The sequence below is a fragment of the Pyrgilauda ruficollis genome, unplaced genomic scaffold (genome assembly GCF_017590135.1).
Source record: "Pyrgilauda ruficollis isolate IOZ18807 unplaced genomic scaffold, ASM1759013v1 scaffold112, whole genome shotgun sequence".
Taxonomy (NCBI): Eukaryota; Metazoa; Chordata; class Aves; order Passeriformes; family Passeridae; genus Pyrgilauda; species Pyrgilauda ruficollis.
Window position 1 is genome coordinate 437,028 of NW_024509433.1, and position 14,037 is coordinate 451,064.

Below are 14,037 nucleotides of genomic sequence, written 5' to 3' on the forward strand. Positions count from 1 at the left end.
ATATATTGGCTAGAGAAAACCAGCATCCTTTACCTAGAGAAAAAGGGAGATAAGCTATCATAATAAAAGCAAATGTATTGTAAGGAAATCCTAATGACTGTATATAATCATACCTCAAATGAGAATGAATTTGTAGAGTAATCATGTTAACGGGAAAAATGTCATGAATTTTATTTTTAGTAGTCAAACCAAAACAATGAAAGCTGATAAGCAAGGTGATTATTATTAATTGTTCTACACTGTCTACTTTATGTACTGAGCGCTTCCCACTGGTTGCAGAATTCTTTGACAATCCAGACTCCTGCTTTTTTATATTTGTCTTAATTACCTACAAATTAAAAAAATATATTGCTAATTATTATAATGAAAATAGGATTATTATGGGTATTTGATATAAATTAAATATGCAAATAGACTTGTCTGTTCATGGACTGAGATATTTTGGATCTGTGCTGTGGCATGAAACATCTGCTGTGCTTAATTGTCTCTGACATGGGAACAATGCCTTTGATTGCAACAATTGATAACAACAATTTCTTATTGCACTGTCTCATTAATGTGATCTGTGCTGCACAAAGTTAAGCCTTTGCCTTCATACCCTGTCAAGCAAAGAATAACAGTATTTGGGAGGAGCTCAGCAACTTCTGAAGTAGTTTGCTTGGTGTAAACACAGTTTTTTTCTGCTGGAACTTGATTGCTCTCTACCTCGTTATGCCTTAGGGCTCCTGTCCATTAATGCCAGAAACACATGCTGAAATTGGAATAGGCTTTGTTTTTAGTAAGAAGCTTAGTCAATGCAGCCTATTCTTTGGCGAATTTTCAAGGGTTCAACAATATGGTCTCTCAGTGATCCCCTCCCTTAGGGAAAATCTCTGGAAAGCATTCCCCTTTCCCAGCTACTTTCAGACCCAGAAGACTGCAGTGCTCTTGCTGGCAGCTCTTTGCCCAGAGTCCAGCAGCTGTCACTTGTCCTGTTCAGCAGAGCATCTGCACCCAGTGCCCTGCAGCCTGTGCTGCAAGAGCGCAGCTGCTGCAGCCCTGCACAGCCTCACTCGGCTCACATCATCTCTTCTGTGTCACTGGTGGGTGTCATGGCACTGGGGAGGAACTGCTTTCAACAGTCACTCTCAGAACCAGTTGTGTCATTTATCATGGCAAATGGCATTTCCTGTTTTTGGTTTGAGCAAGGCAGAAAAAGTATCATTGCCCTGTCTGCAATACCTGATCCTACTTCTGGTGCATTCATACTTTCATAAATTGGAATGTTTGGGGTTATTTGTGTTCTTTTCAAGTAAGGCCATAATCAAAAAGAAAAATCACTATTTCAGCCAGAAAAATTTATTTCGTTTTTAAAATGCATGCAGTTAGACATATGTATATGAATTGATCACACAAACCTTAACTTCTTAAGAACATGCATCCACTTACTCCTATTTCTAGAAACACAGGCATGAGCTTTTACAGCTACACTGTCTTCAAGCCCACAATGCTGAACCACTTTGCATCAGGTAAAGACAGGACACAGTCATTGCACATTGAGGAAGATCTTGAAAAAAAATACAATTTCATCATCCATATACTATGCTCTATGCAGTCCAGTACCAAGTCAGCTTCATTTTTGTACATATTCACCGCTAAATGGTGTCAGAATTATAATTCTACTTTGTTGACACCTCGTATGTGTACAAGTATAGCCCTAGAAAAGACAGTTTTCCCTCCTATTTTCCCCACTCAAATAAAGGGAGAAATAAAAATCTAACGTAGAAGAGTCTCAGAAAAAGTTTTGAAGAGGGAGGAAAGTTGTTGGAGCTTTTGTTTGTTTGTTATCTATATAGAAACACATCTTCTCATAGTTACAACCTCATCCTATTGGAATGAAGTGGAAATTAGCCAAAAGCAGTAGTCTCTCTGCTGCAGTATGAAAATCCTGTTTATTATTACAGCGGTTTGCATTTGCTGTGTTACAGGCTTTTTTTTAATGGTTTTGGTGATGTATTGCAAAAGTTAAAGCTTGCAGTCTTAGAGGCTGGTTTCCGAGACCTCAACTGCCAAGAAATCAGACTTCAGCTCCTGATGTTTTCCCATATTTCCCAAAGTGTTTGGTATCCAGAAGCAGCCTTTGTTCTAGTGGGAACAAGTGAGCTCTTTGTCTTTTTATTTTCCTTTTTTTCCCTTTTTTCTTTTTCTTAATGCCATTCCACCCCTATATATACACCAAGCTGTACCTGGGGAAAAGAATACTGCAATTAGGCACAGCCCTCTTGGTTAAACTGTGCTTTCTAAGCACAGTGGAATGTAATCATTTTAAGAGCTCTTGAGTCGAGAGCCCTGGACACACCCTGCATTCCACCTTTGGGTAATGTAATTTATTTCCAAAGCCATGAACATCAGCAGAGTTCAAGGCTGTGACCTTGCCTCCCGTCTGGTGCTCAGAGCAATTTGTATTCCCAGGATGGCAGGAGGGAGCTATTCCTCTGCAGCTTCAATTCCAGAGTCTCCGTGGGCTTTGCCACAGGGCTGCTGGTGTGTGGAAGTTAAGAGGTGTTTTTCTTACCCTGGATGTAGTCTAGCCATGCCTTTACTGTGACTGGGGATAACTGGCCCATTGTCATTATTGGTATTTCTGTATTGTGTAGGTAATTGATCTCTCCCCACAGCCCTTGGAGCTGTCCTGGCAGTGTCCTGCTTTCCCGTTCAGCCGCACTAGCGGGGTCCCGGAAGCCAAATAGCCATGTTCACATGTTCTCAGCTGGGCTAATTAATCTGGGCTCAGAGCCATGCTCGTGCAGCTATCCTGCTTCCAGTTCTGGAGGCAACTCATTCCAGACGACATTTAACTTCCTGTGTGTTACATGCTTACATATCTCCTTTGTCACCATAATATTGCCTGCCCACAACTCCAGCCATGGGAAATAGTTTTTTTCTTGATTTCTCAATAAAAAAGTCATCCCTTGAACAACCTTGGCCCTCATTTGCCCACTGAGTGTCTTTGCAGCCGTGAGTCCTTTGGCAGCCAACTCCTCTTGGACTTCCAAATTTGATATTTGCACATTATGTGCCATTTGAAAGTTTTCAAATTATGTAGAAAAGCAGATGCTCATCATGATTATTTCATTTTTAAGGGCTGATGTGTTGGAGATGGTCCAGTTCCATAGAGTATCTCCTTCTAACTGTGATGGATTAAGAGATACAACATCAGGACTTGTCAGATTTTTTGGTCCAAGTTTCCTTATTGGCAAGGGTTATATAAGTATAGGAAGTTTTGTAAATTTCTGTCCCTCATGGGTGTGTTTCAATAATTGGTGTTTTGAAAGGGGAAATCATGATTTACAGATGAGGCAAAAATATGTGAGATATGCTTATATGTAAAGAGGTGTGACTGAATTTTACTGAGCCTCAGGGAAAGTGAGAAAGAAGTTGCAGTGTCAAGATAGATCTTTAAAAACTGAACTTTGGAAATGCAGCTGCACAACCTCTGAAGCAAACTTTGGAAACCATCCTAGTTGCCAGAGAGACATTGCATAAGACACTGCCAGCACACCTTGGCTCAGAAGTGGAAGTCTCTAGAGTTAATTGATGTTCCTATGGCTAATCCAAAGTCTCTGACTTGTGAGTGCTTTGGCTCAGATGTTCAAATATCTGTAAGAGTACAAATAATGATTTTCTGATTTCGAAGTTTCCTCACATGATTGAATTATCTTCCTGTCTTTTTTTTCCCTGTAAGTACATTTATGATAAAAATGTACCAAGGTTTGCAGTTTTGCTATTGTTGATTGAGTAAAGTGTTGTAAATACAGATGTTTCAGGATTCCAGATTCCAGAGGACTCTCTAAGATGATGACCTTCCTTTTTTCTTTGATCTCATGTCCTTCCCAGCTCTCAACCTGTGGTTGTCAATGCTGTGGTCACAAAATGTCATGCAAGTGACTTCAGGCACTTGTATATACCCAAGTGAGGAATCTAATTATCAGGCATTCCCTTCCTTCACTAAAGGCAGACAACCGGTTTTTGGAGGAAGACTCCTTCCATCTCAACCCAAATCACTCTCTGAAGGACATATTTTCCACTGACTATAAAGGGAGCTCTGCCCTACTGAGTCCCTGGAACCTGAAATGCAAAACATGCTTATGTAAGAATGTGAAATTCTGAATGGCAAATTCAATCTTATTTGTTCATAAAGAAACCAGTTTATCCCAGTGCTGGGTCTCATACTTCTCCAGTTTCACAGTGCTGTCAATCTGTTCAAATCATAAAAATTCTGATTTCCTGTTTGACATTAATTGCATGATCCATCTAATTACTTGACTTGCCCTCATTATTAAGAATGCTGCCTTTCATAACCTGAAGATTTTGTTCTCTGTCTTTTTATATATTTCTTATGCATATATATAGTATAATTTATGTTATGCATATATGAAAACTTAAATGAGAGACAGGTAAAGGCAAGTCAAACACACTGGAATAAACCATGTACAATTTATACTCAAAATTTTAAGTAGATTTTCCTGAGAATCCCATAACGTATTTTATTTCTTCAGCCATAAAACTTTGCTAACTTCAGATTCCAATTGAAGTTAGATTGAACAGATTAGTGGTGGATATAATAGAGTACATTTAATTTGTGGTAGCATTTGGACAGTTTAGGGGAATATTCTTAATACTAGCATGCCTGCTGGAGATAATCTGAGCAGGATTGCTGCATGGCCTTAAGGTAAAATGGTGCTTAGTTTTATTCTTTTATTCGTCCCAAGCCATCTTTGTCTTTACCTGAGCCTGTTAGTTTCTGGATTGTGGAGATTTTTTCATGGTACGTTTAGTAACAACCCAGAATTTTTCTTTGATGTGTAGTTAGATTTTCCAGTCTGGATCCCATCCAGAGATAATTTGGTAGAAACTTCTGGGTGTGATATTTAAATATTTTCCAAAATAAAAATCAGCATTTTCCATGGTGAACCAAACAGTTATGCATGCTCAGTGTACTTTCTCAATGAAATAAAAACAAGCCTGGTTGAGGAGCAGGAACTAAACAGAGTCCCCACCTCACTGTCAGATGGGAACTGCAGACACAGAGGAGAAGTAACTTCCCAAGTTTACTTGATGTATCCATAGGAGAGCAGCCAAAGTTCTGATGTCTCATGTGCCTTCTTTCCCTTGCTTATAATTCAAGTGTGCTTTTATTCTCTCTCAAGTTACACTTCATGGGTAGCTTGATGTTTTCACCCTTAGCCTGATGAAATCACGAGAGGAATCTTCATCTACATTCGTATGGTTTTGACAAGAAATTTTGCACGTGAATTCCTGAAGGAGCAATTTAACTTTCCTGTGTTAGGTTGGTACCTAAGAGAGTTGAGTGGGGACAGAATATGTAAATAAAACAAAATAATTATAGAAAGAACTGTGAACCTGAAGACAGAAGTTGAAAGGAGACTGTTGGCTGTTTGTCCATTTATAAAGTCAGCTACAAGGCTGGAGGTTTTTTCCTCCATGTTACAAGGCTTTGCTTCAGGGGATGCCATTTGTTTCTGGTAGCTTTGTCACATAGCTAAGCTTCAATAAGAGAAAGGCTCCAGGGCCTTTTGCAGTTTCAGCACTTTTCCTCTCTGTTCTCCAGCATTTCCTTTTATTCAGGCCAGGAATTCTCTTTGGGTAGTCCTTTTGCACATCTTGCCACTGGCTGTAATTAATAACCTGCTTCTAGAAATTCCATTCATTGTCTTTTTTCTTTTTTCTTCCTTTTTTTTTTTTCTTCCTTTTAGAGGCTGTTCAGGATAATTACTGTCTTTAAAGTTTTATGAATCACAGTGTTTGACATCTTTGATGTAGACTGATTTTTCAGATAACTGCACTTTTTGTTCTAATGTTCAATTTGTCACTGTTACTTACAAGCAAATAAGAGATTTAAATCCCCAAAGATGCAGATGTTCTTTAGTTTCGTTGCCATCTGTTTTCCTGCCTACTGGATTCCAAGACTAACATTTGTTCATTTTAATGAAGCTATATTTATATAGCATACGAGATACAACAGAATAGGAAATAGATATGACAGAAAGTCTTTAATATAAGTTGATTTTTAAATCACTTGATCAGAGGGCAGTATCTTTTCTGATGGCTTTTACTCTTATGTGAACTTATATGGTTTGAAAAACCCGTTGTTTTGTTTAATTGCACATGAATTTCAGATCAGAAAACTGAAATTTCCATGGAAGACTCCCAAAAGAGGTGCATGACATGACCTTAAATTACTTCACAAAATTTACACTGTGCCATTTAAACAGCAATCTTCCTGAATGTCAGAAATTACCATACAATTACCTATGCTCACGGAAGTGGGACATCTGATATTTGAATTCTCAATGTAATTTGGTAGAAATCTGATTTCTCACGCCAACAAATTGTTTTCTGCAACCAGAAATGAAAAAGGATGAAATTTTAGGATTTCTGTAAATAACAGTCTGCCTGATTTATTAAAGTCCTATTGGATTACTTCTCCATTTATCTAAGTAATTTGTAGTTAAAATTTTTTGTGATATTTTGGGGTAGTATTTCCTCAACAGGTGACAGATTGAAGAGCCCCCCTTCTAGCTGGTAATTATCTACATTTCTAACTCAGGCAAGCACAAGTAACCATGATTTTACAGGTACTTCTTTCTGTTAAAAAGAAGGTATTTCAGGCAGAAGTGTTGGTATTTGTTACAGCTTGTGAGATTACAAAGCAGTAAGTGCTAATTAAAGCTTTATTTATATTCAAAATGAAATATGCAGTCCCTAAGTGCCTTCATCTGTCCAGTAACAAAGTTTATAGTAAACACAGCTAATCCGGTGTGCTTAGAAGTGATATTTTGGGAGATAAGATTTCAGATACTCAAAGCTGGTTGGCTGTTAAAAGATTAGCCATATTTTTTGGAATGAAAGGCTTGTTCAAGCTGCCTTCCCCTTCTCTCAGCACTTAAATTTATCTTGTCTCCATGTCCAATCTCCCTGAAATATTTAGAGTTCTTTGTATTCAGACCACATCTCTTGTCAAAAATCATTTCAGTACATCCAGTCAATTACTTAAACAGGCTGGAGGCAAACCTTTGCTTGGTATAAATCAGCTGAATGGGCTTCTTAGGAGTCTATGAATTTGTGTTTAGTCCTTACTGCTGTCCACCTGTGCACTAACTGGACTTTGCTTTGGTGATTTTCACTCTGCCGTGCCTTTCTTCTAACCCACTGACTTCCCAGCCTGTACATCCTCCTGTGTTTATGTCCTGCTCTACAGCCAGCTCACAGCATTTGAGCACATCAATGATTCATTCCAGACTGCTACTATTAAACAATCTATTTGGCAAAAGAGATTGTCTTTTTTCTGTAGCAGCCCAGTCTCAAAAATAACTTGGGTCAGTATTTCCTTTGTGCATTCTCTCAGAGGCACGTAATCAGGAATGATGAGGGTCCAAGGAATCTCCACCAGAGTGGGCAGATACAATGCAAAGTGTGTGAGTACACATCAACATGGTCTGAAGGAAAGGAGAATAACTGCATCTTATCCATCATCTGAAGCCTCAAGATGAGTCAGAGGCTGACCCAATATGCACCAAAAAATAGTATGAGGAAGGAAGGGGTGCCCTTTCTTAAAAAAATTGACACTTACAGAGCTTAGTGAGATCAATATTACTTGAGACTTAAGGAGCAAAGACTCGTTTCAGCTGAACTAATTCTGTATGTAGATAAAATCATGGCCTTTGTCAGTTCCTGCACTTTCTCAGTCAATCTCAATGAATCCTGGGCACGTTATAGGAAAGGAAAGATACAAACAGAGATGACATATAGAATTGAGTACTATATGGTTACTGATCAAAAAAATCCCCCAAAACCACAAACAAAAATATCTTCCTAGTAAAATGTGCTTTTTATTTCACTCAGCCATGGCAGTAGGAAGAAGCATGTTGAAGGATATGTCAGCATATTATATGTGCAACTGTCTAAATCAGTGAAAGGTCTTTTCAGTCTCTCAGTGCCATAAATTTGTCACTCTGGCTTCAGAAGGACATGGTAGCTCCTGGAATGCTGACTGGTCACTGAATCCCCTTTGCTCCATTATAAAGTGTACAGTGTTATTTTGGCAGCTTTTGGATATGTAAAACATACCTAGTGAATGTCTGTTCTAATGTCTCTTAAATTCAAATAGCATGGTTAACATAATGTCCTGGCTTGAGAGCAAACAAGTGTGGATACATCTTAAATTCATATATTTTATACTTTAATGCACATAGCACTTGCTAAGATTGCTTCCTTTGAGCACAGTGGTTCATACTGCTCTCTAGCAACTCAGTGGAACTACTGATACATTTAAAATAAGCATTTGTGAAAAGGCCATGGTGGATCACAGCTTAAGGCTGGTAAAACACAAGTACACATCTTCCCATCTCTTGCAGAAGCTGAACGCTGCAGTGACAGGAGTAGGAACTAGACAAGGGTCCTTCTTCTATTCCAGCCCCATCACTTGCTCCACGCTTTCTTCCTGTTCCCAGATATTAGTCAGGTAGTTAGAGACACCTCATCTCCTGTGATGCTGCACTGCATCCACCAGAAATCAAAGTGGGAGCCCTGCAATGTGAGATTTGCTTAGCTAATCTGAATTGCCAGAGGAAGGAAAAGCTTAACACTCTTTGCTTTTTAACATTCTTTGTTGCATCTTTGTAGTTGTTTGGTTTCAGCTGCACCACAAAGTCTGTTTGCTCTGCCTTTGAACAGAACACACACATGCAGAGGGTTTTTTTTGCTATTGGCTTCAGGCTGCTAATTTTGACACCTTTGTAATAAATCTGTTGGGGAGATGCAAAGCTTCAGGCTTGGCAGAACCTCAGGAAATCAATAGAGGAGGCAACAATTCTTGTAAGAGCAGGAGTTCCAAAGGCCATACATTAACAGGAATAATTTCCAACTGAGCTAATCTGTTTGAAAGTAGCAGGTACATGAAAAGGAAAAGCAGTTAGAGTGCATTACCAGAGAAGTGTTACTCCTTGTGAAGTGATTTCAGCACTTAAAACCATCTTTCTGAATGCCTGTAGTATGTATGATACAGCCCTGAAGGGCCAAATACAGTCTGTGGTGATGACATTTAATTCCCACCACCCAGTATTTCCTACTCTGGCTGGTTCTGTGCCTTCAGATTGCAAAGTGAATTAACAAAAAAGTGGTTTTTCCTAATGAATCTGAAGGGGCTGAATATTTATGGCTAAATTTGCGGTCCTTAAACTTATAGCACAGATCCCCTAAGCTTCAGAGTTTATAACTGAGGGGAGCAGGCACCTTCCTGACATCATTCAGAACCTACAGCTGGGAGACTACTGCTGATAATAACATTTCTTTTAATTGTTTCAATTCTTGATTCCTGCTGGTACATCATTGCCCTTACCATTTTTAGGATAAAGAGTTCTGGAGCTCAAATAGCTTTGCAAAACCTAAATCATTCTGCTGTTGGGAACCAGCAGGGTCTTTCATGTAGTCCATGGAAGAACATGAGCAAACTCCTCATTTGCCTTCTTAAATTTTAAATCTTCTGAAATCTACTATCCATACATCTCTGCTGATCCAAGTCAGTAGAAGGTCACTTACCCTTCAGAAAGGTAATTCCACCCTTTATAAATTTTCTTTTTCTGCAGTGGCGAAAGGAAATTTGGGCAAGCATGCTTATGTTTTGGAATCCCACAGTAAAATAAATGAAAAAAAAAATCCCTGTTGCAGGAGGACAGACTGATATTTCTGTAACAGTAATTATTAGAATAGTATGACCAGTTTTGCCTGGAATGCATTTTTCTCTGTACTGTGTACACAAAAGAAACAGTGCAGTATTTGCGTTGTAAGCTTCTGATGAATATAGTTTTCCTTTTTCTTTTGCAAAATCTATCAAAAATGTTCTGTTCTATTATTTGGTTTGTAAAGAATTTTGAAGAACAACTGATTATAAAAATCAGCCTCACAGAGAGCAAGAAATCATGTGATATGGATATTCCAGTTAAAAAGCTGGTGAAGGAACTTCACAATCAGTTTTGGGTATAATTAGAAAATTAGAATTGCCCTCTCTCTGAGCTGATAAGTAACTATAGAAACTACTTAGAAAAAGGCTCTCCTGCACTCTTTTAGGAAAAAGAAAATGAAAAAAAAAAAGATTTTTATGTTGTTGTGGTTAGAGCAAACTGTGGAATCAGACAGAAGATGCACAGTCCATACTGTGCTGTCATGTGTTAAAGCCCTTACTTTGTTAATATTCAAGAATTCAATTTTATTTTTCTTAGAATGATATGGGAGGCCAAAGAAGCCTAATAAACAAGTGGACAACTTTTCTGAAAGCCAGGCTTGTGTGTTCCATACCTGGTCCTGAAGGGGCAGACACACATTTCGATGAGCTGCGTAAGTTGATTTATCTTTAATGGTTTATTTTGATATTAGTGATACCTGCTTTTGTTGGGCTTTTTTCCCCTCTGGTTTATAGAAGAACTATGTCTTGTTTTGATTTTACTCCTCTTCCAAACCATGCTGGTAATACCTCTGACTTTGATCAGAAGTCCCTGATTATAACTAATATTGATCTGATCAGAATTACAGTGTTCTTCCCTTTCCCTCCAAAAGCTGGAAAGTAAAAATCTGATTTGGTATAAAACCCACACTATCTGCAAATGAACACATTTCAGAATATTGCTACAAATTCACATGGCAGAAATTAAAATTCCAACAACAATAAAACCTGGTTATATTTTTACAAATTTCCTAGTTACAGATGGTTAATGTAGAAACAGTCAATGGATGTTTAACTAAAAAAATTAAAATCCCCAAGTATATTTTTCTCATTGCAGAAGATATATTCTTACTTTCTACAAGAGATGAGAGGAACCCTCTTGTGTATGGAGTCTTCACTACAACAAGGTATGTGTTGGGATCATGTTTGCGTTTGGAAACAAATTATGAACATCTTACTCAGAAATTTTATACTTTTGTATATTCTGAGGTCTTCTAGACTAGATCCTGATTCCTGAGAGCAGTCAGGAACTGCTGGAATAAGGTGTCCAATGTCAGGGCTGTAGTCACTGAGGACAATATTTTTCAGAACTGGAAATAATAAATTATGTTCCTAAACCTTTGTGTATCTAACTTTTGAGAGTGATTGTAAAAAGTAATATAAATGTAACAATCAAAAGCAAACTAGATTATTTCAACCTCATCCAGTTGAATTTGTGAATTTCTATATTTATTGAGCAACCAGTAGTTACAATTTTAGGCAAATTGTTGTTGTGGTGCCTCATTTCTGTAAGCAACACTTTGACATCTGCTATTTTCTAGTATCAAAATTACTCTATAAACTGATAGTTAAGTGATTTTATAGTTCAGAGTTAATAAAAGGATAACCCAACTTCATCTTAGAGGGTTGCACTAATTAATTGATGACCTTTCAGATCAGTAGTGAGGTGCTCTCTATAAAAAGTCAGAAAGAGAATTAAAAATTCTTTCTTTTGTCTCCAGAACCTTTGAATTAAGTGTAAATAGTTACTAGCCAAATGCTGACGAGTAGGAGTATGATAAGGGATTGCCAAGACACTCCTTAATTCAGAAGCAGTTACCACATAGCTCTCTAGAATATATAACCACAGAAAATACTTAAAATTGAAGTAAATATTGCACAATAAATGAAATGGTTTGTGAAGGAACTAAAGTACATGCTACTCAGCAACATGGTGTGGTGTACTCTGGAAAACTGAAATGTTTTAGAATTTTTAGACAAGCGCATTTAAAAAAGGGAAAATGCATGAAAATTAAATAAGTGTTTATTTTTGTATCTTATTTTTTTGGTCTTTCCAATGCAACTTTTAATTCTCAGGGACCTCACCTATATCACTAATATATTTGCTTCCAGATGTGAACACATTGTAAATGAATGTCCTTCACTGGATAAAATTCTAATCAAAATAGGTAGTAAAAATAAAGCTAGTAAATGATAGTTGGAAACTGTCAGCCACTAGAAAAAATGACACTCTTTCAAGTAGTCCCAAAGGCCAAACCAGGTTTCAACTGAGCAAAGCTTAAAACTGTAACAAATATACCTTAAGTTCTAGCTTTCATATTTTCCAGATTCTGTACTGCTTTAATATATAACTCTGAACTTCATATAAAGTGTTAACAAGTTCTCTTCACAGTTTAGTTGTACAAAAGAATAATTTTCCAGCCCAAGAACGAACGGCAGCATTGCAGCTTCAGGCCCAAAAAGTAAAAACAGGGAATTGAGAAGAGCAATCTGTGAGGATGGGACTTCCTAAGCTGAAGCTGTAACTGGGCAATTAACCCCAATATGTAAATGGACCCAAACTTACAAAAATGTGAAAACTCATGACCGGTCATCCATCTTGGGTAGAGCCCCAGCCGGCCTCTTGCACTGCCCAAGGTGTATCCTTTAAAGGCCTTTTAATACATACCTACTTTATTCCTTTAACACTGTCTAGCCTCTGTTCCAGGTAGCCTCTCAAGGCATCAACAGCAGTGACATTAAATATCTGTAGTTAGCAGATCTGTGCACATTGATGTTCAGCAGCATGTCAGCCGCGGGGATTGAGCAGGTGTGGGATTGATCCCAGCCCATCAGGTGTGGGATTGACCCCAGCCCCATCCCTGACTCCCTGGCTGAGGCACGGGGGGTGTTGGCAGCCTGCCCATGCTTGCCTCTTCCCTTTCAGCTCGGTGTTCAAGGGCTCTGCAGTGTGTGTGTACAGCATGGCCGAGATCAGGGCCGTGTTCAACGGGCCCTACGCGCACAAGGAGAGCGCAGATCACCGCTGGGTGCAGTACGAGGGCCGCATCCCCTACCCCAGGCCTGGCACAGTAAGTCTCTCCTTAATTACACACCTCTGTAATTAAGAGACTCTCTTTTACTCAAAAGCAAACATGCTTCACACCCCTCCCCAGGCTGGTAATTTGTATTTTCCTCTTTCCCAGGCCTGGCACAGTAAGTCTCTCCTTAATTACACACCTCTGTGTAATTAAGAGACTCTGTTTTACTCAAAAGCAATCGCGCTTCACACCCCTCGCCACGCTGGTAATTTCTATTTTCCGCTCCGGATGTTTCAAATTACCCTCTCAACTCTTCCCCTTTCTGTTGATAGCTCAGACTTCTACCTACACTGTAAGTATATAAATATACATTTTTCCATGTCTCTGAGATAACATTGTGTCCAGACTATTTCCTGATTGTCTCTCATATTGTGGTCTCCCACTGTACAGCTATATTTCTGTCTGTTGGGATCTCCACTAAAGCATCAATGCTTCACAGAAAGCCAAAGGCATTTCTCTATATAGTGCTAAGTTATCATGAGGTTTTTAATTTGTATTTCTATTACTTCATGTCTGTTAAAATCATTGAGATACTGTCATTGATTCTGTTGTGTGTATTTGTGCATGTGTTGTGTTTTGAAGTAAAATGAGGAGCTAACTGCTGGACATGTTATGTGATAAAAAGTAAGTGACAGGAAGGAAAGAGAAATTTGGTATCTGGAAATACTTTTAAGCCTAATCTCTTAGACTTCAGCTGTAACAGGCCGAAACAAGGAAAAAACTGAAAAACTCATTAAAGTTTTCTTTTCCCATTTCTGTCACAGTATTAAATTTGGAAAATCACAAGCCAACATTACAGATGAGGAAGAAATGGTATTTTCAAAAAACACGTTGACTTTAAAAGGATCATCACCATTTTAAACAAATCTTAATACATAAAAATGTAAAAGAGCAACAATTTTATCTGGAATAGTTCTTCATTCTCTTGGTCAGGTATTCAGTGAAGAAGAATTAGGCAGCCAGCCATGAGCTGTCAGTGCTGGATGTGGCCTAGAAGCCATGTGGCCATTTCTGCACTATTTCTCTGACCTCAGCGCTGGTGTAACCTTTGCCTCAAGCCACATTATCTAGTTAATTTAGTACATATTTTCACACATTTTCTTGTGTCTCTGTGTTTCCTTCTTCATCCTTCCACTGGGCTGAACTGCGTGGCCCAAGCTGATGCTGTTTGTTGCA

General features: G+C 38.4%; 1 protein-coding gene across 1 annotated transcript in view; it reads left to right on the forward strand.

Moving 5' to 3' along the window:
• Window positions 1-14,037, forward strand: part of SEMA3D (semaphorin 3D) — a 77,179-nt gene that overhangs the window by 30,267 nt on the left and 32,875 nt on the right. The window contains exons 7-9 of the mRNA XM_041477719.1: window positions 10,281-10,395; window positions 10,839-10,908; window positions 12,708-12,852. Of these exons, the coding sequence (XP_041333653.1) occupies window positions 10,281-10,395; window positions 10,839-10,908; window positions 12,708-12,852 (330 nt within the window). The remainder of the gene's footprint in view (window positions 1-10,280; window positions 10,396-10,838; window positions 10,909-12,707; window positions 12,853-14,037) is intronic.